Raw genomic sequence first — 25,173 nt, 5'->3', positions numbered from 1 at the left:
TTGTCCATCTTTGCACTTCAACTCACACCTTACGGGACCAAAAGTCCCTATGTGAAGATCTCCAAGACAACTGCATGGGTCAGAACAGTGCTCCAGTCGCTAGGGTATGAAAGTCATCTAGAGGGCATGGCCCAACAAATGTGTTAAATTGTTCAAGAGATCAACACTACTCCAAAACAGAACAGGTTTGGAAAGCAATGTTCACTGCATCGGGCCATGGAGATAAAACCACTATACACCAATAAAAAAAGCCACTTTACACCGATAAAAAAGCCAAAGTCGGAGAAAAAAAAAAATTAGAAAAAGTTTTAACGTGTGCCAGGGTCAAGCTGCCCAATGAGAATGTAAAAACTTCTGGCAACCTGCAGATTGTCTGGTGCGCAGATCCTACAAAACACTCCAAAAATATAGTGATTACACCACCTCTCCCCCAACCACAGAAAAGGCCGCATGCATTGAATGCAGTGGTTCATATTCTTCACATGGAAACCGTTCAGTTGAACCAACTCCGCACTTGCATACCAATAATAAATATCCATGAAGAGGCATCCAAGCACTTTCATGTCAGGTCACGTGCTACTCTTTAGTTTGTCCATGGCTTGAAGGATGGGACTTACTGTGGCCAATTTATGGAGGAAATTGTCCTGCTCAATGACCAATGGCGAGCTTCTCAATAGTACACTGTGCTTCAGTATATGGTGGAACGAAGGAGTGAGGGATAGAACTCAAGCTTTACATGAAGTGGTGTCTGGTGGACTCGTGTGGCAGATATAGGGATGGATTTGGCATTAAGATTCTGGTGCTTCGGTCAGTTTAATCTCTGGACAAGAGTCAGCTATATGATCCGTCTGCAGGTTGCAATTCACAGCCTGTTGAATCTTACATTCGTTCGAAAAACGGTCTTTGCCATCTTCCAGAACCCCAAGTGGTCTAGGCAAATTGTTAGCTGGAGGGAATTCTATAGGTCTGAGAAGGTTTCAGTGAGGCATGCCTTTTTATAAAACCAGACAGTAGCCATGGGTGCTAGTAACACGAAAAAGGACTTCAGGTAGTGCCTTTATTTTTTCTGGATCGAAGGTTGGATCATTGCTGTAGCTGGAATGAAGATGGCCGGGCCACAGTTAGTGAAGTACTTGGAGGTGGTGCATTGTGGTCTAAAGTTCTGAGTTGCCTTGGTACTACCTTTTGGATTCTTGGAGGTCTTCAGAGTAGTAAGAGGAAGCAAATCTAGGTTAGACGGGACAAGGTCAATGTTGCCTAGGTTCTATGGCAAAACAAGATGTGGGAAGAAGTGTTGCTTTCACATTGCATGAAGAACACACAACTGGATTCATTTGGGGATAAATCTGAGACTAAGTCCATGTCAATCTCTGATACTAGACAACTTCTAGATCTTTGATATGTATACAGAATCCTGTAAATCTGAAGGTTTCATTTACTACACATTTCACTACTGCACAAATACCTCTCATTTTACAACGGTGAATATTTTATGTCAAACTATGCACTTCATTGAGACTCAGAAGTTCGTTTCCCAGACAAAAAGGTTGCCCATCTATCCAAGATCGAAATTTGGATAGCGTGTGCACTGAAAATTATCTTGTGCAAGAGAACAAAGCAATTTCACTTATGTTGCCGTGGTAGTCTCTTGCCAATTTAATTTGTGTTAAACCATAGTCTCTAAAGCTGTGACAGTGCTCCGTAGTGCTAAAGTGGGTGCTGCTGCTCCACAATCCAGAACAGAAGGGGTACATGCGAGCAGTTGCAGCAGGTCTGTCCCCCTGAACAGTGCATGCCATGCTGCCTTCTCCATAGTGCCCAATTGCATGTGAACCGGTTGTCCCAACTTATATTAGCCCTGGCATCACGCTAATCTAATTTGTGAACAGAGGCCTAAGTATGTCATTGGCAATCTGAAGTCCAGGACCTCTGATCTAGATGGATGCACCAAGCATACCCTTAAAGTGGACGGAGGACTACAGTCACTATTCTGGGTGATGATTCTATGCCGTGTTAGTGTCATCCAGAGCCCTGTGTTGACATCCCATGTGCATGTTGCATGAATATACAGTGAGCCAGTTATACATATGTGGCAGGCTTGTGAGTGAGTACTAGCGCTTGCAGGATCCATTTGGGATGCCCTTGACTTGGCATCCTACAAGGTGGAGGATATCCTCCCCAGACAGTGGAAGTAGATGCCTGCCTTCCTGTGGCTGTACATTGAGGTGAGGAGGATGGAAATGTGTCCAACCTTACAAATTCCATTAAGAGTGTGTTAGACAGAAGCTGCTAATTAGTTCTGGAGCACAGCAGTTTCGTAGATTGCAGAGGTGAAGGGCGTAACTGCAGTTTGTTCAAGATGAAGATTTTACATCGGCCTTCCCTTTTGTCCCTTCCCTGTTCCTGCCAGTTGCAGGAACCTCCTGTCCATCTTGGGGATGCTACTGCCTGGAGACCACCCCAGTACTAGTCTATGAGAAGCAAAACTTACAAAGGCTGTGTTTGACCAGCCTGAGAAAGACACTTTAAAGGGGTCCCTCCCCCGCCTGTGTTTTAGACAATGGTTCCACATGCCTAGTCTGCAAAAGTTGTATACATGTGGGTTCCAAACCACCCCAATTTGTTACAATTCAAAGTTCTTTTTTTACCAAGAACGTGTTTAGCATAGCACTTTAAGTGCAGGTGTGTAATAAGGGATAGTGCAGGCCCGACAGCCAGTCTCCCAGAGGTGAGAGGACATCACTGAAGTCTGCACTTGCATGGTGTAGTATTACTTTATGTTGTGCGATTAAGATTGCCACTAGCAATGAGCTGAACATTTAGATGGGTTTTTCAGTATATTGTGGAATTCTGAGATCTTTCACCCGACCCTACACAGTACCTACATGAGAAGCCTTGGACTGCTCACCTTTCGCTACCCTACATCAAGTGGTACTTGGCTCAATTTGCAGAGCCACAGGACAGACACCAGGACATCAGTGGCAAACAACCACATTTGCGGCCCCAGTAGCCCCTGCCTGTTCTGCAAACCACTCTCGCCACCACCCAATGGGGTCTGGCAGATCACAACTAAATCAGAATCAAACAACAAATACAAATTGCAGCTTTGAATAGAAGATAATTCATTGCTGCTGTATGGCAAGATGTCCTCCCCACACTACTGCTAGCAGTAGTACACTGTAAATTGCAGAGGTTTGGGCTTTTTGCATCTCAAAGCTGTGCCAAGAGACCTGGCGGATGTCAATCTATTAGGAGAAACCCCTCAAACTGCTTTCACTTTTTCTATTGTTTTGGAAAGCCTGTCCCAGGAGGCTGGTTTCCAGTCCAGGGAGGACCTGGCTTGGCAGTTCAGGCTGGACTGGTCCCACAAGGAACAGGGTCAAGAGTGATTTGCATATGGCTGCGTCCAAACTGGGGGTGTGGGGAGCAAAAGATGGATGGAATGCTGGACAATGCAAACATTAACCCCCCAGTCACAAGGATCTGAGTAAAATCCCTCAATTGTTTCTTTTGCTCAGCGAGGAGCAGGGGCAGGACATTTTCAACAGACTTATCTTCACCTCCAGTAAGTATTTATAACATTCACTTTGCTTTTCACTAGTGTGCTTTGTTGCAAGGTACTCTGTGCCATATCTACAGCGGACTTTTGAGAGGGTGGGGCACAAGGTGCCACATAAAACTGGCATGTCACCTACAATGGGTGAACATGAAAATTGTGCACAAGATACATTACACAAAATATGCTTCTTAAGCAGATGGACACACTGATGCTCTGGCCTCTTTCACAGACCATAGCAATGTTTAATTCACAATCATTCTGGTTCTCTTCACACCACTCTTCTGCAGTCTTGGTTAGACAATTTTGCTCTCTCCTCAGCTTCCGTAAACACCAACATAAAACACTGTAGGAAGCTGGCTCTGTAGTACTGTACCAAAGTAAGGTATATTGTGCACAGAGTCCAGTGGAACCCCAAAGGTAGGCAGAGGTAAAAGTAGATCATACCTTATGCTCCATTTGTGGTAGTGTGGGCGAGCAGTAATGCTTTGTCAGAGGCTAGTGTTAAGCATTTATTGTACACACAAAGGCAAGAAATGATGTCACACAAAAAGACTGAACTCTGACCAATTGGTTTATATAAAATTATTTAGTTGGTATTTTATTTTCTAGAACCGAGCCGGGCCTGGTACAGGTAAGTATAATAACACGTTGCAAGAATAAAGCAGTTAAATACAGTTGAATGCAATTGAATTGTTACAGGTAATTTGTTTGCAAAGCAGTTTAAATTCCTTTTTAAATTACTTTGTTACTTTTTCTACTTGGTGTGATATGCCTAGATATCACACTTGGACAGTTCTTAGAGAAAAAGGTAAGCAAATCAGTTTTGGTACATATGCAGTTTAAGGTTTCATACAAACCAAGTTAAGACCCATAGGAGTCTTACCTTACCATTAAGACTCCTATGGGAGTCTTAATGGTAAGTACTTCGTTTTGGGGGGTTGGTTTTCTGGGGTTAGAACCAGGGTTCCCGCTCGGTTGAGGATGCACTTTCAAACCCACCATCAGCGGCACTAGGGCGGCAGGGTGCAGTGTGCTGAAGCCCAATGTAATGCAATGGGGGTTAGGGGGCCTCCGGTGGGTGCTCAAGAGCAGGTGATAAGGTTGTGGGAGCAAAGATCTTGTATGTAGGCTCAGGCAAAGGGGGATTAGATTTACCACCCAAACTGTACCCACAATGGCACTAGTGCAGCTGGGTGCAGGGAGCTGGTTTTGCATCTGGTGCCCTGTTTTCAATGGAGGTTCTATGGTGGCAACAAACACTGCAGGCTCGAGGACTAAGATCTTGTGGAGGAGGCCACCAGTTGGAGAGGTAAGTTGGGATGTCTCGGGAAGCCAGGACACCGTCGGTTGGGCCACCCAAGGCCGTGGGGCATCAGGTGGAGGGGTGTCTTTTGGAGTCAAATTCTTTTTACCGGCTCCGGTTGCAGTTGGGGATCCTCCAGAAAGGGGCTGCAGGTGTCAGCTGGAGACTCGTGGTTGGTCAGGGATCACCAAATCCCAGGTCATAATGACTGGGGAGACCTCTGAATGGTGTTGGGCCACTCTAACTTAGTCCGTGGGTGTCTGGTGCAGAGTGGTGCAGACCCATGGATTTGGCCAGAGATAGAGTCTGTGGGTGAGCAAATCTTATGCTCATGGGAGAAAGTCTGGTTTGGGAAATAAGGGCAGGTCCTCGGTGTTCTTGGGGCTACTGGCTACAGGAACACACCAGGATTTCGCCTTAGTCAGTTGAGGTCGGGACAGGCCGGTAGGGCTGGGGCCAAGTCAGGTTGTGTCCTCTCCTTAGTCAGCACGGCTCTTCGGTCTCTCGTTTCTTGCCTGAGGAGGAAAGATTCAGGGATGCCCTTGAATACAAAATTTAGGAGTAGGTATAGGTTGGGACCTATGGGTCCCTTCCTTTGGGTGGGTACACCCCCTATTAAGCCACCCTCCAGTGGGAGGAGGGAAGAAGCCTCACTGTGGTTGGTTGGGTGGGTCAGGGTCCCACCCCCACCCCCAATCTTCAAGATAGCAAGGACTAAGTTGTACTTCAGCTCACCTCCCCCACCTGACAGGTGGGGTTAACAAAGTTGGGAACACCTCTCTTAACTTGGTTTTCCCACGGATTCTCCAGCCCATATTAATTGTGGGTTTCTAACGCGCTAGAATCGACTCCCGAAGGAGTATCTCTGCGCTATAGATCGCTGGGGAACCCGTCCTGGCTTTCCCTGTGAGATGGTCCCTACTGGGTATCTCCAAGGTGAAACCAGGCATCCCTGGCATATGTGGGGGGCCGTTGTGGAGATGAGGCAAGCTAATGTCCAGAGTTGCCGAGTGTGATCCCTGGTTAGAGTAGGCACAGAGGCGAGAATTATCGAGTCCGCTGACCCTGGTCCACAACCCTGCCGCGTCGGGAATTGAACCCTGGTCCCGGGCTGTCCTCTGCTTCCGGGTCTGCCGCCTCTAACCAGTGAGCCACACCACTCCACTCCATAGTGGTCAGAACCAGTGGGGTCCAGCTGCTAGGAGCAGCAAATGGCTGGGGTAGCTCACAAAGTCAGCAAGCCTTTGTAGCTTCCCCTTCGTGGACTCTGCCCATCCAGGGGGTGGAGGGAGGGGGGGGGGGGGGGGGGGGGGGAATGGGTTATGGCACCTCATCCCAGGATGTGCTTTGTTTCAGGACCAACAGCGGCAGGCTCTCAACCCAGGGGACCAGAAACCTGACTGGTGGTGGCTGGTGGTAAGCAACCACTCAGCCAGGACACCAGAGTTGTGGCTTTTCAGGGGGCATCTCTAAGATGCCCTCCGAGTGTATTTTTCATTAAATCCCACACTGGCATCAGTGTGGGTTTAAGGTGCTGAGAAGTTTACTTGAAACTGAGAAGTTTGGTAGCAAATAACAGTGCTGCGGAGTTCGTAATGACAAACTCCCAGGCCATATACTCCTTATGGGATTGCTGTACTTACAATGTCGAAGCAGTGACTTAAACACTGTAGGGGTACAGGGCTCATACACCTATACCCTCACCACTGATCTAGTGCACCCAGCTAGTGGGGTAGCTTACCTATGCCAGGGTAGTGTATTGTATTGTAGGCATGGCACACAGTGATGTGTAAATACAAGCAGATGGTGGAGAGATCGCTGAAACTTTTGAGACACACTGCCCAAGATCTGGGTTGAATACATAATCGTTCTTTAACTCACTTCGCCACCCCAGCTGTATGCAAATCAGTCTTCACCCTGTGCCTCATGGGAACAGTCCAGCCTAAACTGCCAAGCCAGGTCTTCCCTGGACAGGAAACCAGCATCCTGGGACTGGTTTCTGGGTAACACCCCTCATCAGCCAGACTACCTTGAATCCAGTGGCAAAGTAAGCAAGGGACCCACGTCTGGGCATACCTTGGCAATTTACGGTGAACAAAGCAAACACAAGCAGATGATGGACGGAGCGCTGAAACTTTTCAGACACTTCCCCCCCCCCCCTTCCCCCCCCTGCACAAATCTGGGTTGAATCCATCATCTTTCTTCAGCTCATCTCGCCACCCCAGTAAAGACCCAGCAGTTCAGGTTGGACTGCTCCCATTGAGTGCAGGGTCAAGACTGATTTGCTAATGGCTGGGTTCAAACTGGAATGGCTTGGGATGTGATGGAGCAAGATATCGGAGAAAAGGGACTTGGAGGCAATCCGCTCTTTAATTCACTAACCAGTTATTAACAAAGTTTTGTGGAAACGAATATGCAGTCACACAAACATTTTTGGGTTACTGAAGCTTGCGTATGGATGTACTAACGAAGATAACATTGAAGGACTCGTACCCCTTTAAACGGGAAATCGGTTTTGCGCATGTGCCAACTACATCTATGTAGAATGAAGAATTAATGCTTGGAAGGAAATTCCGGCGCATGAGCAGAAGTTACTAACATGGCGCCTTGAAGACTCACATGCATGGCACCTGCTTATTTGAAATGAAAGCAAGCTATTTTACTAATGCAGTAATACGTTTAATAAATAAAATGGGATAGTAGAGGCAGGTGGTATACAGTGCAAACACTTATTTTAAGAAATTAACATCAGTCTTGACTTTTATCATTAGTGCGTATTTGGGCCTCTCGCATAACTGAATGAGCTGAATGACGCGAAGTTTGCACATGCCCTCTGAGTGAAGCCAATGGCAAAGCAGTTGAAAAGGAGCAAAGATTGGGTGCTATTTCATGGGAACAGGATGGTTCAACCACGAAGAAACTTTAATTGTATCAACAGTTACTTTTAGTACATGGGAATACATTTAATGAATAAAAAGTAAGGGGTTGGGTTTACGAACAATGGTTTAACTGAATCCTGTGACATGCAAGCATCGTGTGCTGAAGAACCCCCCCCCCCCTTTTTGCCAGACCAATCAAATTTCGTACTTTCCAGATATTGAAACATTAGAGGGTGGAACATGCAGAACAAAAAGGTATAATCAAGATGACTGTATTTAGTCAGATGCAGATTTGCTGAACTCTGGTGATGAACCCTTGCGGTTCGCTAGAGCAGCTGATGCTGTGAGATGCTGAGTTGCTGATCGCAGAACCGGGACTTTCTATGCTAAATTAATTTGGGTTAGATTCGAAGATTGCAGCAGAAGAGGAAAAGTGTCGGAGAGGGGTGCTGCACAATCGTTGGTATCTTAGAGAGGTTAACTATCCTGAAGTCTTTGTCTCCTGAATATCTATGGGGACACCTACCAGCCCTTTGGCCAGGGGGTTGGTCTTCCACACCATCCTTGGTAATGGTCTCCTGAATATCTCAGGGGACACCTACCAGCCCTTTGGCCAGGGGGTTGGTTTTCCACACCATCCTTGGTAATTCTAAATTTCAGTTATTGTCAAATGTTTGATTGTCTGTACTCTACCTTTCCGACCTCAACTGTTGCGAGAGTCAGAGATAAATGCGTTGTGTTTATTAATTGAATTTAAAACGGAGTCTGTTGTGATTTACTTAAAGTATAGAAAGTTAGTTTATGTCAATTATCACCATCAATTAGTTAAACTAATGGTCCACCGACCAGAGGAAAGAACTTGTTGATCTGTGAAGGGTTAGTTAGAAAATGAACATAGGTATTGAATAGACTAATCCTAAACAGTTTTGTGGAATTTTATAAAACTTGACCCCCAGCGGTTTATCCACTGAGTTTATGGGCCCAGGTGATTATATGGTAATGGAGTATCTGTTGGTGAACCACTGGATCAGATGAGTTTGGTCTGAAGTCAGCTTGGACAGCACCCACTTATTTAAGGATCCCAACACAGGTGTCAATCCTTCAGTTTTACACAATCATAATTGCCATACTAAACCATTGCTGCGTGCGCTCTGCAGAAAGGCCAATAATTGGATGAACATGCATTAAAAATCCCTATGACCACCCACTGACTGGCACTGAGAATTTGAATCTGTATTCGGCCTGAACTCCACAGCTCCCAATCATGACCCATCTACAATCTAAACTCAAAGCAAGATAGGAGCTACTTTTTCCACACTACCCATTACAAAAGAGTAATATGGTGCATAAACATTCTGGAAAATGGTCATACTCAGACAATCAAACAACTGTTCCCAGGCTGAGAGGAGTAGGTCTTTGTTGGCAGACATTGGATACAATTTTTACCCTTACAATGCTGATATACTAAGATCACCCTTACATCTGCTTTTTTGACTATGGAGAATCATTTGGCTGTGCTGACGGAGAAGCGCTGGCTGATACTGGGGCACTGGAAACCAACATTGATGACCGAAATAAATAATATTTATTAACCTAAATGGTGGGAAGGCTGGCATTGGTAACAGCAAAATGATATAGACCGAGGATGAAGCAGGGGTGCAGGTTTGTACCCTGCTAGGCTATCTACAGCATAAATGGAACAGCAATAGTCATAAGGCAAGTAGTGCCACCCGAAATAGGGGACTGGGGCATGGAAGAGATCAGATATCTCCACTATGCAGAGAATACTTGTCGATCAAATATGAGGGTATTCATCTCACACTACATATGTAAAATTATATTTTACAGAAAAATCTGCTAATCAAAGATCATGATAGGTCTGGACCCAGTAAAACTCGAGTTGGTTAGTGCAAATCCGAAGAAATTAGCTTAAATGAATAGTGTGCGGTCAGTCAAAGAGCTTTATTTGACAACATGCCATAAAAGAGCATTAACACATACAACCAGCTAAAAAGGTTAAACATTAAGACCAGAAATTCAAGCACCAAACCTACAGTCTATACATAGTTCTGCAATATGACTCCATGCATGCCCCAATAAAACATTTAACGAACTCCACATTTATAACGATTAAAATATAACAAAACGATTTTAGGTCATGGATTTTCTAAGAATAAGCGCATGACAAACATAAGACAAACAGCAAAATTCAGATCCTAAAAAAGAGAAGATGTAAACCCTCAAGCAACGTGAGAACTCGATGCAAAGTAGCAAAAGAGGGGCCACATGAATTTAAGTCTAGGCTGAGTATAAACACTGCAAAAACACATAAAATGCTTTAATGATTGCTTAGAAAGATCATCACACGGGGGTAAAGATTGAAACCAGGTGCCATGCTGGGGATAAGCAACAAAAAGTGTATTGTGCCTAGTCTAAAACGTGTTAAATAAAACCTGTGTTCAGGATTCGACACCCATAAGAGTTGATTTAGGTTCCTCAAGTTGCTTTAGATCCAGATAGCTTTTAACAGAGGACATTTTTTGACTTAACTCTTGCTTAAATTCAGTAATTTGAAATAGCCGTTTTTACCACATTTTTTGAAGGAGCATTAATTTCTTTAGGAAAAAGAAAGTTTGACATCAAGATCCGAGAGAGTCTTTCAAACTTCTGTGAACCAGGGGTTAGAATCTACTCCATTTTGCCTTCGACAATCTTCGATAATTAATTGGGTGAAAGAAGTGTGCAGTGAGAGCCAGATCTTAAGCCACAACACAGCGGGTGACTTTCACTAGATCTTCCAGAAAGGGGAGGCAAGCCTCAAAATGAGTAACCGGACTGGCTACACTCCTTGGCGGCTGCTAAAGACCACCCAAGAATTTGTTCTCGATCACCTGAAGGTTTCTAGTCTTAATGTAGCCCGAAACACCAGCCCCCATACGTTCCCTAGGAACGACATTTGCTCTAATGCAACGATAAGAGTTCCTTTATGGGCTTATGGCTGAGACATTTTGAAAATCTAAAAATAGTATCTATTGCCCCCTCAAATTTGCCAGCTCTTTGGCTCAAAAGCTTCTCCCAACTTAAATAGTGTGACAAGTTAACCCCCTAGTAGGTAAAATTGGGAAGTTTACTAATGGCGATCCCTTCAATGTTGCGAGTCGGTGCGAGTCTTTAGGGCCAATTATAATGTAAGATTTGGAATGATTGACTTTCAACATAAGCTCACTCAAAATCATCCAAAACGTCCAATAGGAGCCGGAGGCCATTTGCTGTTCTAGCAATTAAAACGGTTGTCCACGTAAAGCAAAACAGGGATGGTGTGGTTCTCCATTCAAGGAAGTGCTTTGCCTCACGCCTCCAACCCTCCCTAAAGGGACATTTTAGATCACTTTCAATGTTCTCCATTGCAGTCAGCACACCCTCACCCACACCACATGGCCATCATTGGGGTAAGCTTGCAGATATATTTCAGAAGCTCCTCTCCAGCTTTGAAAGAATTTTAGTCCACACGACTAACATTTGCTAGCGTGTGAGGAACCACCAGATGATGAAACATGCCACCCAAGGGTGGGTGAGGAGGGGGTTTGCATCCTTAAAACCAAGATTTTTTATTTTAAGACTTGCACAGTATTAGCATGACCCAGTAATTGATTGCTTTTTTTCCAGACCCCCTGCATCCATTTGGTTTGAAAATAAGATGCCCAAAGAGCAGATAGTTACTGGAGTAAGAGAGTACTAATAGAATCTTGCGGACCCCTCACCCAGAATGCCTATTGAACAAACTTTCAACATTCAAAGGCTTGTGACCCTCAATTTTAGGAAGCCACCAATTATTTAATGCCAATAAATGAACTCTGCAAGTCATTTGCTTCTCTTTCATGGTCACTGTCAAATCGAATGTCTTCACTAAAGTCATTTACAGACTCCAATTGTAGTGTACCACTTAACTTCCATTTGATAGAGTTAGGTGCAAACCTGGGGAAAAGTGAGCTATGCAATAAGCTGCAGCTTTTAGGTCACTGTGGTAATAATTAATGGTAGGGTTCCAGAAGTGTATGCAATGCATGTGTGGAATACCATGCGCTGGAGTCTAGGTAATGATAATCCTTTGCATTGGATACATTAGCAGTTCTTGCCTTTGACATCCACAAACCCACTTCTAGTCAACTTTACAATGAACACGCTGCATAAAGAACCAACATGAGATATACATGCAACCAGACAATGCAAGAATTAACCAGTCCAAGAAACTGCTTTCGCAAATTAGATTTCAACAGCAACTTAAAGGAGCTTCCTCATGCAGACACGTCAAATTTACTTTCAGCATCTGAAAAGCCCATATCGTTCGGTTTTTCCTCCACCGGTGATAGTCTAGCCCAGAGCATTACATCCCATTACACTTTTCTGTTCTGCTGTGCAAGATTAGACCACCTACAAATCGGCTGCATCCACATACTTCAGACGAAGCAGACCAAGTCTGAAGAACCAAGTCAACCCACGTAAATGAAAATGCAACATTATTTCTCTTTGGGCATTGCCGCAAGGGCAATTTCTCCTAAGTGCAGTATTTCATACAGTGCTAAATACAAGAAAGAAAAAACTCACAATTTTGCAGAGAAATTACATTTGAAGATTTACAAAATGGTCAAATCTAGTACTGCCACGATTAACATTGTAAGGCTAAAGAAATACTCACTTTGTGGTGATACAGGGTTAAATTAAATGTCAATTGAGGAATTTGAAAAAACCCACATGGTTCAAGCCATGAACTCAAGGAGTCTAGTGCAATTAAAGATCAAAATCATGCAGTGCACAAGTGGTGTAAACTGCTCACCCCCAACTCTTCCTTGCCCCAGGCGAACAATGTAATTTGTGCCAATTAGTGTCCCCTTACCGTGAGGAACAGCAGAGGGTCCTGCTCACAGAGCCGGATCTGAGCTGCATTCATAGTCTCCTGGATCTTCAACCAATCCTCCTTCACCTTAGACAGCTGCGCCTCAGTCTCCTTCAGGGAAGCATTTTTCTCAGTCTTCATCTTTGCCAGAGTGTTCTTCTCCTCTATCTTCAGGGTCTGGTAGAGCTTTTCAAATGTGGAGGAGATGTCACTCTTGATTTCAGAAGCGGCCTTCTGAAAAAAGAACACAAGTTCAATAACTCCAGCCCACAAAACCAAGCCACGTCCGTTCCTTAACCTCTTCATAAGACCAATAGTCCAATCAAGTTCGCCAATAACTAATACCATCCTGTAGGGTGTAAGCTTTTAACACATTGGTAATTGGGACAACATTTTAAAGGTGCTTTGCCGGTCTTGCAAATGACCAGGATGCAAGCCATAAGGCACACATTACAAGGTCCAAGAGGAACACCTGGGAACCCCACAATCAGGAGTTACTGTTAAAAGGTTCACTGGCAACAGTAGTTTCAAAGGCAGAGTTACCAGGTGGGGGTCTCGGGGTGAAACTTCACAGGTGATGACAGATCAAAGAATACTGATGGAAACCACCAACTTCTTTCAATGGCCCAAAGGGACCCTCTTAAAGCCCTCACAACCTTCACACACTGCAGTTCAGATCTTGATTTACTAGTTCTCATTTTGGAGTGGTGTTGCTAGGGCATGTACATTCACGATAATACCGAGTCATGGTACAGTCTTGCGACAGATGTAATATATTACTATTCAAACAGCATAAGACTATCAGGACTGGCGCACAACGTGGATAGGAAAAATGGTAAACCTCAGTATACAGAAAAATGTGCGAGGGTGCTTTTGGAGAAGCTCAAGAGTGCCACCTTCCTTTAAATGCCAGCAAAAGCCGGGAATTCCCATCTATTGAAACAATACAGTAGTTCAATGGAAAAAGGAGCCAGTACTCCAGCTGATAAGATGTATCAACTGTGCTAGAATCTAGTTTGATCCTCAACGCTCAAACCAAACATTGGGAAAGTCCTGGCTGCATGCAACTATTGACAGATGTGTGTGAAGGCTTGAATTCTGCTGGAAGACCATGCTCCAGTGTTACAACAACCCTGCAAGTAAACGGGTATACTGGATTTCAAAATCAGTATGTTGCAATAAGCGTGTCAGTCTTCACACTGGAGTGATGTGTAGTGTTCGAGGGCAGTGAGAACACGGTCCAATTCTAGTACAGAGGAAGAAACCAAGCATATTAGAGGGCCATTAATAATAACGTTTTTATTGCACAATTATTTAAAATCATTGCAATATACAAGAATACAAAAAACGGTAGTAAAAATATTCGAGACTGTTAAAAACTAAAACAGTGAATGGGTAGGAAGGAAAAGTAAAAAGACAAGGAAAGTCAAAATCGATTACTTGCCAGGGATTAAATTCAGGCATTGCACAGAGGGAAAAGTCATGGAATTAATTTCGGTAATGAATTTTACAAAGCGGGTCGCCATTTGAGGCGAATCGCCCCTCATGCATTCCTCGAGTGCTTCTTGGCATGTCCTGATACCTAGAAGGAGCCAAATTGGTCTCAGCCAGAATATTCTTTGTGGCCGCAATTGATGACAAATACACAAAATGTGAATTAGAGGGCCATTGTTTAGCGCATCATCATCTTTTGTTCCGACAGGTCTAACCCCCCCCCAGTCGTTTCCCCCCCTCTCAATACATACTCTTTTTTGGTTAAAACGATTGGGCAATGTGGAGTGCTCCCTGCTAAACACTTGGAAGAAATAAAGTACTAGAAGCTTGTGGAGAATAAAGTTGGCACCAGCACTTTTGGATCACCCCAAAGTTACCAAACCCAGCTTTCCTCAAGGTAAGAGCTTGAATGCATTGGTCACTTAAAGTGGTGCCAAGTAACATTAGCTTTCCCCAAGCTGCTGTGGTGTTGGACACTAGGTTCAGTCCAGTGTATGTGCTGAGTAACATGAGCAGCGAAGGGCAGACATTAAGAGTATGATCAAGATGTCAGGAAGGGGTCTGGCCTGCAGCATCTGGAGTCTACGCCTAAAGCCTTGGCAGCCCTTTAAGGTAATCTTCACTCTTGTCGTAGACAGTACACAAGTGTTTGGTCAGCCTGAAGTTCAACATGTGCCTCATCTGCTTGTCATGGATGCCAGGTGGTAATTTTAGTACTCACAGAAGAGTAACTGGACCATCACATCCAAGCTGGTTTACAGTGTGCAGGGTTTAGGGCCTGTCTGTACAGGAAACTGGCACCTAAAGCAAAAGGAGCGCAGACCTGACAAAGAAAGAGCAGAGCCAGGAGCAACAAGATATCTTCCAGGAACATTGGTGGAAACCTCATGACAAGCAGCTTCTACGTTACATCCCATTTTCCGGGCGCACTGAGATGGGACTTTAGGTTTAGTTTCAGTGAACCTAGTTTTAATCACAATTGAGACCATTGCTTACAATTTAATGTGCTTACAACCCACAGGATACCAATACTTTTCAACTGTCACTAATTTGCAATCTTCCAATCACTTACATCCTGTAGGCTTTCCCTTCCTTTGTGTTAGCTCCTCCCTAGAGCAGGGACCAAGAACATGTGTTGTTCATAGTCTTCGTTCTTACTCTGTTTGGAACACTTATTTTATAAGTGTTTTGGTATTATTCCTGGACATACGAGCTTTCCAAATGTTGGCACAACTTAAGGCTTCTTATTTATGCCGCTGTCACCCCATTTGAATTCTCTATTGACGCTTAGTTACTTACGCCCACAACTGTACTACTCCAAGTTACTGGACACCACCCCACTCAACTAACTTTGCTCGTTTTCTTCCCAATTGTACAGCACAATTAATCTGGAGACTCCATGCCACAGTGCGGCTCCGTTGAAGACACAAATCACTTGTTTAGGATGGCTTGAGCTAGTTATCGCCTGGAAGCAAGGGATTCGGAAAGAGGCATTAGAAGGGGACACATGCTGAATAACACAACCACTGCACATAGTCCATAGTGAGGTGGACTTCATAGTGCTACCCGGGGCCCTAGGGTATACATTTAAAGGGGTTTCAGTTGCGTGGAGTCACACCCCCAATCCAGACACGACACCCCTCTTTATTGAATCACTTATGGCAAAATGAGAAACCCACCCACTGACCAACTTTTCAGACACTCCCGTCTCGGGAGGAACTCAAAATCCAAATACGTGCCACTGTTTTTGTTTTGATCATTCTTGACGATTGAAGAGTGGATGCGAATAGGGAGTCTTGACTTTGTTCTAAGATGGCTAAGACTACACATCCGGAGCACTGTGCAAGTAAGATAATCCAGCAAAGTGTAACAAGATGGGACTCCATAAGATGCAGAGTGAGAGGAGGTCAAACTACTGATTGAGTAAATGGAGAGGAAAGGCGCACCAGATGAGGGGAAAAGGGGTCAAGGGGTGGTTGTGTGACCTGTGTACCACTTACCTGTGGAGAGTACTGGGTAAGATATCATCTACGCCCCAAGTGAGCACCAATGAGGGGGGTTGCCACTTTCAAATCCTAAATCTCAGCTGAGGATCAGCTGTCTAGCAGCACTAATGTTGCCTGGTTTGGGGGAGAAGCAGTGCACACTGTCCAGACTGCACTTCAAGTCGTTTTTACTGGGGCACTACCTCATGGTGTATAGCTGGACTTCCAGGCAACAGTTTTTTGCGAATGCTTGAGAAAGGACGCCAATGATTTGTAGTCTTGCTGCCCCCCCAATTGTTGTACATGGCGAATAGTGCGTGGAAGATACGGACGCAAAATGGCTCTCTAGCTTAGGCAGCACTAAGGAGTGGAAATGCATGCAGAAAAACCCCTGTACCATGCTGAGAAAGCAGATACTCACGTGACGCTGGTAATTTTTAATAGACGCAACTATCAGCCTGGTGTCAAACAGCGCCTTGGCAGAGGCATGTGGGCTGTGAGACATACCGTTGAGGCTGTACAGACATTGGATGCGCCTGGGAGTAGCTGAAGGCCCTGGGAGGAGGATGGATTGATTGGAACAAGGGAAGGTGCAAGATGCAGCTGGGAGGAGTCGGGAGAGCTGGGGTGAGAGAAAACACTAAACACCACAAGTGCAACAGGCACAGGCAAGAAACAAGGTGTTGTGTGAGACAACTTTTACTGCATACAACGGAGAGGTGCAAATCACTCAGTGAAGCACACAGAGTGAGTCATGCAGATCTGCTGTCACCCACAACTGCTGTCCTACATCATGCCCTTCCCAGGGAGAGAGCGATTGGAGTGGGCTTCCTGGAGTTGTGGAAAGTTAAGTCCCAGGGGGTGATAGTCCTACCACTTGATTTTTACTTAAAGTATTATTGCATTGCAATTGATTCAAGACTGCTTGTTTCACCATCACTGTGCTAGTACTGCACACATATAGATGTAAAACTAATTTGCTGCCGTTTGTTGAAAGGCTATATTCTCCTGTGCTATCCAGGTGTACAGAATCACTTTTCCGCTTTTGATTTACTGCATTGCGATTTTGAATCAACACATGTGCAAATGCAACACCTGAAGACCAGGCGGACCTCCACTTGGAAAGCCTGAAAAATTGAAAGTTCACCAGAACACCATGATGCAACCTTAGTCTCCCTTTGAAAATATTGAACAGCGATCTTGGAACAGATCACGAAGGGGGTTGGGGGGGGCGCAATCTCAGGCGGTAGGGCCTCCTGTACCTATCCCCAACAATATTAATGCCTCGAAATCTCCAGGAGCAAACCTGGGCGCGGGGGGGGGGCATATTGAGAAAACGGGGTCCAGCTTGATGAGCACTTAATCAAAAACGAAGTTGACAGATGCCAGAGAACCTATATCTAGGTGTCAGCCAGTTATGTAAACTCCAGAGTGAGAACTCTAGGGGCACCCCCTATGATAACCCCGACTACTAGGCCCAATTTGAGCATTCTAGGGAAGGCGAAACAAGACTGGGAGGAGAGGGCGAGACAGTTGTGATCACCAGCAAGCAGCAAGGCAGGCCCGGCAGGGCAATCGATGCCTTATTTAAACCTCCCACTGGATGCGTGCCCATATACTATAACTCTGATTAACGTCCCAAAGCTCACACTAAACAATAATCTACTAAGCAATTAAGGGCCAAAGCCTGCTATTGGCTGACGAAGTTTGCCAGAACAGGGACTTTATTATGGCATGAATACCCTAGATTGGCCAGACCACAAAAACAATGGCAGGGGATTGCATCGTACTCCATTTCGATAACCCTCATAGTAGGTGACCTAACCCAACTCCCAATGGCACCTTCGACATGTACTCCAATATACGTGGTACCATGAAGGTATTTCTATAAACCACATGAAATTATGAGAATACAGAAGGGAAAGGTAGGGATGCCGCCCTTTCGTGCGCTAGCTATTCATCAGAGAGTCCTTCCCTAAATACAAACTAGGAACCACTTCGCTATATTTGCGAGCTTAGGAGAGTGAGATTGACTGACCAGATTGGGACGCAATGGGGGGGGAAATCAGGAGCACGTAAGCAACCAATGATAGTAGATAATGGGAAAAATAACGTGGCAAAGTCAGAATGGAGGCAGAGATCATTGAATACTGCAGGCTATGCGAGTAAGATAGGTATGGAGTGGGTAGACAAAATTATACAATTCCGTGTTATATTTCTCCAGGAAAATGGGAGAGGGGGGCAATATTCTAGGCCGGTTATCGATCTTCACGCCCCAGCACTACCATCTTGACCAGGTAGGGCAGGGCAAAGAGGTATACTCTCCTTAATAGCAAACAAGGTCAGCCTTATGATCTTCAAATTCATTAACTGTCCTCAATTGTCACAACCTGGTCTGCAACTGGCGAGAACTGGGATTTAGCAACTATAAATTATGATAATCAATTCAGCAACATGGTGGTAGTGGCTGAAGTAGAAAGAAGGTAAATGAAATCAGTCAGCAGCACCATAAACCCCTGAAGACCATCTGGAATGGTAACTTCAGTGTTACGAGTTGTCAGACAGTAGTCGCCTCGGCTTGCGGGGTTACGGATTGTGCTGGAGATTCGATCACACACCTTACTCACAATCCTTATGGGAATGCCCTAAACAGACTATTGGTAATTTGGAATCTATCAATTGGAAATAAACTAAATTCCCAGACAGGTATATTGGAGATAATTGTGTGCTTAGAAGATCTTGCTTGCCCGTCCCAGGTATCAGGAGCTTTTGAAAAAAATCTTAAGATATCAAGCAACACCTAACTCACCTATCAGCCAAAGAGTGCCTAATAACACCCCGGTTTGATAAAACATGCTCAGTCATTGGGAAGTTTGCGTAAAGCTCTGAAGAGTTCCACAAGATAGTCACCAGGTACGGATTCAACATCATTAGTATAAAGAAGCTTGACATAACAGGTTGAAATAGCGAAGATAAAGCATGGGAGGATTCAGGGCAGAAAACAGGCCTTTGGTGTCCATTGTTGATGTCCGACTGCAGGCAGAGTGGTGTCCGGCGTGGATGGTGCTGGTGTAGTAGTGAAGGAGGGTACGAGAACCAGGGTCCATGGTGCTGGGCACAGTCCAGGCATGGACGGGCGGAGACTGGCTTGCCGTGGCGCACCAGCTGCACACGCCAAAGAAGGAAAAAAGTGCAAAAATAATAAAATAAATTCACCAAAAAAAAAAAAATTCGGAGAAAGGCAGAAAAGAAACTGGGCAGCCTAGCAGCAGAGCAGAGATGGTCGACCACCAGGGATGAGGACCAGGTGGGAGCCTGTGGGTGAAGGAGGGCCTCAAACCACTGACCAGAGGGTCAGTCAGCAGCAGGGAGCAGCAGCTACCAGGCGGAGAAGTGCAAGGAATGGAGCAGTCCACTTATCAGATCGACGGTAGATTGTATTACTCACAGCATTCTTCTGCACCTGCTCCATCTTCAATTAGTAATGGTGTATAAAAACTAAGCATGGGCTGAAAATTCGTTCCGCTCGCGGATTTTCTGTGATTTCACGATCCGCGAATCTCGCGAAATTGCGGTAGAATCCGCGAAAAGCGGGGATGAATTTTCAGCCAAGCACTTACAGGGTTACAGCAGCAGGTGCAAAAGTTAAAAATAATTTTTTGTAACCTTTTACAAAAGGGTTACAAAGAAATTAACTTCAACTTGGGCACCTGCTGCTCGTTGCCTACTTGCAACTATTCTCGGACCTTGCTCTGACCCTAGAAGCCGGGTCAGAGAATAGTTAGAAGTAAGCAATGAGGCGCCTGTCACAAAAATTAAACCTCAACAGGAAGCACTGACAGATCAAGCATTTGCAATACAATAGGTCTCGCATTAGGAAAGTTTGAGCTATTGGTCTTGTAAATGACAATTTTTTTTAATTATGTGTTGGTTTTGAAAATAGCTAAATTAATAGCTTTGTCATTTACAATGCCAATAGTTATAACTTTCGCAAGAGACACCTATAGCATTTGTAATGCAACATGTTTTGTATTTACGTGACTTAGATGTATTGATATTTTACAAATTACAATGGCTTTTAATTTTTTTAAATACTTAAATAAAAGTGATTTTAATTTATAATGGCAATAGCTTTTGTAAATAACTTTTGTGAAGATAATGTTCTTGGATTTTCGTCACAATAAAATACACTGAACAGAAGTTAAATATTAATGTTTCAAGCTTTATTACAAATGTCACAAAAAGATGTTGAGAGAACATATTTGAACCAGTTGTTGAATGGTTGCGCCGAGTGGTGCTGCGGTGGAGCAGAGTGGCGGCGCCGAGTGGTGCTGCGGTGGAGCAGAGTGGCGGCGCCGCAGCCGAGTGGTGCTGCGGTGGCGCAGCCGAGTGGTGCTGCGGTGGCGGCGCCGAGTGGTGCTGCGGTGGCGGCGCCGAGTGGTGCTGCGGTGGCGGCGCCGAGTGGTGCTGCGGTGGCGGCGCCGAGTGGTGCTGCGGTGGCGGCGCCGAGTGGTGCTGCGGTGGCGGCGCCGAGTGGTGCTGCGGTGGCGGCGCCGCAGAGTGGTGCTGCGGTGGCGCCGCAGAGTGGTGCTGCGGTGGCGCCGAGTGGTGCTGCGGTGGCGCCGAGTGGTGCTGCGGTGGCGCCGAGTGGTGCTGCGGTGGCGCCGAGTGGTGCTGCGGTGGCGCCGAGTGGTGCTGCGGTGGCGCCGAGTGGTGCTGCGGTGGCGCCGAGTGGTGCTGCGGTGGCGCCGAGTGGTGCTGCTGAGTGATAATGTGGTGGCGCTGAGTGATGCAGAGGGCAGAAAGGCAGAAAAAGCAGTCTAACAAAGGGCAGAAAAACAAGTCTAAGAGGGGAGAAGGGCACAAAAACAAGGGAATAACAGGGGCAGAAGGGCACAAAAAAAGTCTAACAGGGGGCAGAAGGGTACAAAAACAAGGGAAAAACGAGTCTAACAGGGGGCAGAAGGGCACAAAAAACGAGTCTAACAGGGGGCAGAATGAATCCCGCCCTGCGTGTTTATCCACGAAGATGCCACTTTTTGTGCAATACCTCTACTCAACTGGAGTACTTTCTACTGTCTAATCAGTAAGTGCTCCCTCGGTGGCTAAATGTATAGGGGCAGATTTACAATAACTGGTGCATCCTCAGGGATGCGCCAGTTATTGTGCGCCGCAGCTCCGCCACCCATGGTGCGCCGCATTTACAATGCGGCGCACCATGTGGCAAAAACGGCACAGATGCATCACGCATCTGTGCCGTAAAAGCAGCGCATTGCTCCAGCAATGCTGTGGAAATAAAATTGACAATTGTGCCCCATCATTTCCCTGTTTCTGCCGGACAGCCATTTTTCTCAGACAAACACCCATTTTGTGTGTGACATGCTCTCAGCAACTTGTCTGAAAACTGTCCTTCACATCCCCATTGAATCTTGCACAACCCCCTGCTCCTTGTGGTCGAGCCAATTCCAAGAAGCCTGCCTGTGTGCCTTCCCCCAGTTGTGCCAGAGACTCCGCCACATCCTGTCCATTGTTGGTAACTCAGCCTGTCACACCAACTGCCCTGTGACCACCCCCAACTGAAAGAGGAAGCACAAGGTTAGGCCCTGAAACCACACCAACTAATAGAGGAAACACAAGGTTGTACACTGTGAACACACATTTCTGTGGTTCTGCCAATTCTGGGAACCAGCAGCAGATTCCTGTTCTGAACTGTAAGACACCCTGCACCTGGCATCTTAGTTCATTGACCACCCCTTCCTGTGCTTCAGCCAATTCCCAGAACCAGCAGATAGTTCCTGTTTTAAGAAATAGTTACTGCAAGCCAGAGAGCAGATGGTCTGTTTTACACAAGATAGTTCCTCTTTTTGACATGAAGCACGAGCACAAACCCCAAATGAGGAAGCCTCCCCCTTCCAACTGTCAGACTATTTCACATCGCAAGTCCCCTCACGAAGCCTAAGACACGCCCCCATTTCTTAACAATCTGCTCCTCTTGCTGATCTTTGTTCCTCTATCTGCCATGACCTGTTTGTTCCTCTATTTTTGCCTCATGACCAAGACTGTATAAATGTCCTGCTGTTGAAAATAAAACACTCACTTCAAGAGAGGGACGAGCGATTGCTCCTGTGCCCGCTTGGTGCTGGAAGCGCTCCCCTTAACTAGAGTTATTGGTCTCCTCCTTCATTTGAGCACCACGGACTCCTCGCTTTGCATTGACAAGAAATGATGATTTATTAAGCATAGAAATTCAGAAATGAGGTAATAAGTAAATTTAATTTACCACATTAATTGGCGCCCGGAACAGGGACATTCCCTTTCCCCCACGCGCCGGCGATATTGGACCCGGTACTGTCCCCTCCTGACCGTTGACGGACTTCAAAAGTGCACAACGCGGGGAATTCCCACTAACTCCCTCGAGGCGAAGAGGGGGACCGACTGCGGCCCAGCATCCACACGAGGCGGTGAGGAAATAGCGGAACGTCCTGAACCAAAGCCCAACCTGCGAAGCAGACGAGTCCGAGGTTCTACAAATCCCACCTTGAAACTGCGCGCTGCGTTTTCCCAAAATCTTCAAGAGGCCTTCCAGTTATTTTTCGGTGAGTACTGCTGAAAAGTATAAAAACGAACCCACAGCTTTTGTGGGGGCGGTAAAGATACGAGTTTTGTTGGTTTCTCACCTATCTTTGGTGAGGACTACTAAAACTAGTATAAAAGACGGACTCACTACCTTGTGGGCACGGTAAAGATACATGTTTTTGTGGGTTTCTCACTTATTTTGTGAGGACTACTAAACTAGTATAAAAGACGGACTCGCCTCTTTCGTGGGTACGGTAAAGATATTTGTTCCGTTTGTGTTTTTCTCACTTCTAAAATCTTTGAAAGTCTTGCCATCATGCCTATTTTCTCGAAAATACGTAAGATGGCAACCAAAAGGAGTATTCTTGAGAAGGAAATTCCCCTTCTGGATACTCCAGGACACTTCATGTATGCAAAACATGGTGTCGGTGCACTTATTTATTGTTATTTATGGGTGGATTATACTAAAGACCTAGAACACAGATATAGATGGCCTGAAAATGGTACTTTTGACATGGAATGTATTATAAAATTAGAATAACAGGTATGGAAGAAAAAGAGAGTCCGCCAGTCACAGAGTGACTCAGTAGAATTATGGAGAAAAGAAGCCCATAGGAGGCAACAGAAGGAATTGCATAAAGTTGAAAAGGGTAAGAGAATGTCAGAGCAGGCCAAGAAAGAACAGTTACAAGAAATAGGGAAAGAAGTAGTTCGTGAAAGGAATAAAAGGGAACAATCAGCCATTTCTACTGGTTTTTATCCTGTATTGCCATCTGCACCTGAAAACCTTAACATTGCATCAGCACAGCCTACAGCCCCACTACCAGAGGATACTTTTACTAATTTCCTCTTAGATACTCCACCACCCTATGAAGTTCCAGTCATTCAACACCCTCTGCCTCCGCCACCCCTTTTACAACATAACGCACCACCTCTCACTCCAGAAGGGGGTGCCGTAAGTCCAGACCCAGGTAAAACAATTCCCGACTGCCCCTATGACCCAACTCCGAGCAACACAGGGGAGGCTGCCGAATAAGTAAAATACATCATGACTCCTGGGAAGAAATAAGACATCTACCAGCAATTGACACGTTTCTTCAAGCGGCCTCTGAGTTTCTTCGTACTGGAGAGAACTCACGAGCCATTAACGCTATGACTACAAGAAGATCACACCCTGTAAAAATGCACATGTATAGGTTCCTCCTTTGCTGTTTCATAAAACACATACAAGCAGAGTAAAGAAATGTACCAGTTTCACTTTTTGAATTATTAGATTCCGCATCCGACCACACTAGTCTAGAACTTATAAATGATGCACTAGACAGGTTCACCCGTAAGGTGACCCGTATTCTGCAAAACTTGCAAACAAATGAAGAGAATAAGAAACTTGGAGGAAATTACTGAACCTACTGAAAAAGTCCTACCCGTTCGTTCTTCCGCCCTTAATTCACGAACACCCCCGCCTACATTCCTCCAAGGTCACTCTGCGGTCATCTCCAGATGAGTTATTTGAAAATACATCCAATGCATTAGACTACTGGTTAGACCAGGAACCTCCGCTTACACCGGAGGAGGAAATAGCCAGAACTGCGACCCTATGGGTCTCAATATAAGATATATGACAATGATCTCATAGCCCAACTTTTTCTAGCATTACCACGCTCACATCAAAGATTAGCAAGTCTCTACATGGTACAACATCTCATCACACTCAATGACACTCATTTTAAACATGATCCAAGACTCGAAGATTTTCTGTCTGACTGCGCTGATAACATGTTCCTCCACAATAGTTCAGTTTTTCTCAACACATTTATAGATTTTAGACAGAAATGCCAGAAAAAGACTGAATATAAATCTTTCAATAATACGTGTGGATCACCTAATAGACTCCCTCAAACATGCCAGTTCCCCATGAGAGAGGTCCACCCCAGAGCTGACACAAATGGAGCGCTACAACACGTCATTTATGTACCCTTGACAAAACTTGAGTTACTAAGGATGAAAGAGATGGTTCCCTCCCACTCAAAGGATCCTGCTGGATTCTTTAAGGAGTTAGGAGATGTATTAATGATGGGAACATATACTCTTTCTGATATCACAGCAATTCTGAAATTATTGTTGCCATCAGGTATATATGACCAACTAAGAGAAAAAGATTGGGAAGTAGCAGGTGAACACATTAGATGGACTGAACTTCAGAATGACGAAAATACCAGAGTAGCAGGTCAAGGTATAGGAGACAGACTAAAAGCACTTCCTGGCACTATTTTAAAGGTGCTACCACAGTTACTAACAGTGAAAAAGGAGGACTGGGATGCCATTTCCTCCTGCAAACAGAAACATGGTGAAGACATTGGAGATTATTACACCAGACTTGAAGTGTTTTGCGGTAAATAGCGGCCTTACGCCGACAAGTGAAGCTTACCCGCATCTGTTTGTTTCCAAATTAGTAGATAACGCCTTGCCAGCCATTAAGGACA

The 25,173-nt window shown here is 45.2% G+C and overlaps 1 protein-coding gene across 1 annotated transcript in view; it reads right to left on the bottom strand.

Annotated features, from left to right (window-relative positions):
* Positions 1-25,173, bottom strand: part of LOC144766853 (zinc-binding protein A33-like) — a 104,741-nt gene that overhangs the window by 12,327 nt on the left and 67,241 nt on the right. The window contains exon 4 of the mRNA XM_078650568.1: positions 12,636-12,869. Within this exon, the coding sequence (XP_078506694.1) occupies positions 12,636-12,869 (234 nt within the window). The remainder of the gene's footprint in view (positions 1-12,635; positions 12,870-25,173) is intronic.

This window comes from Lissotriton helveticus, chromosome 7, assembly GCF_964261635.1.
Source record: "Lissotriton helveticus chromosome 7, aLisHel1.1, whole genome shotgun sequence".
In the NCBI taxonomy this organism is placed as follows: domain Eukaryota; kingdom Metazoa; phylum Chordata; class Amphibia; order Caudata; family Salamandridae; genus Lissotriton; species Lissotriton helveticus.
The sequence above is the reverse complement of the archived record's forward strand: the minus strand, read 5'-3'. Positions and strand labels throughout refer to the sequence as shown.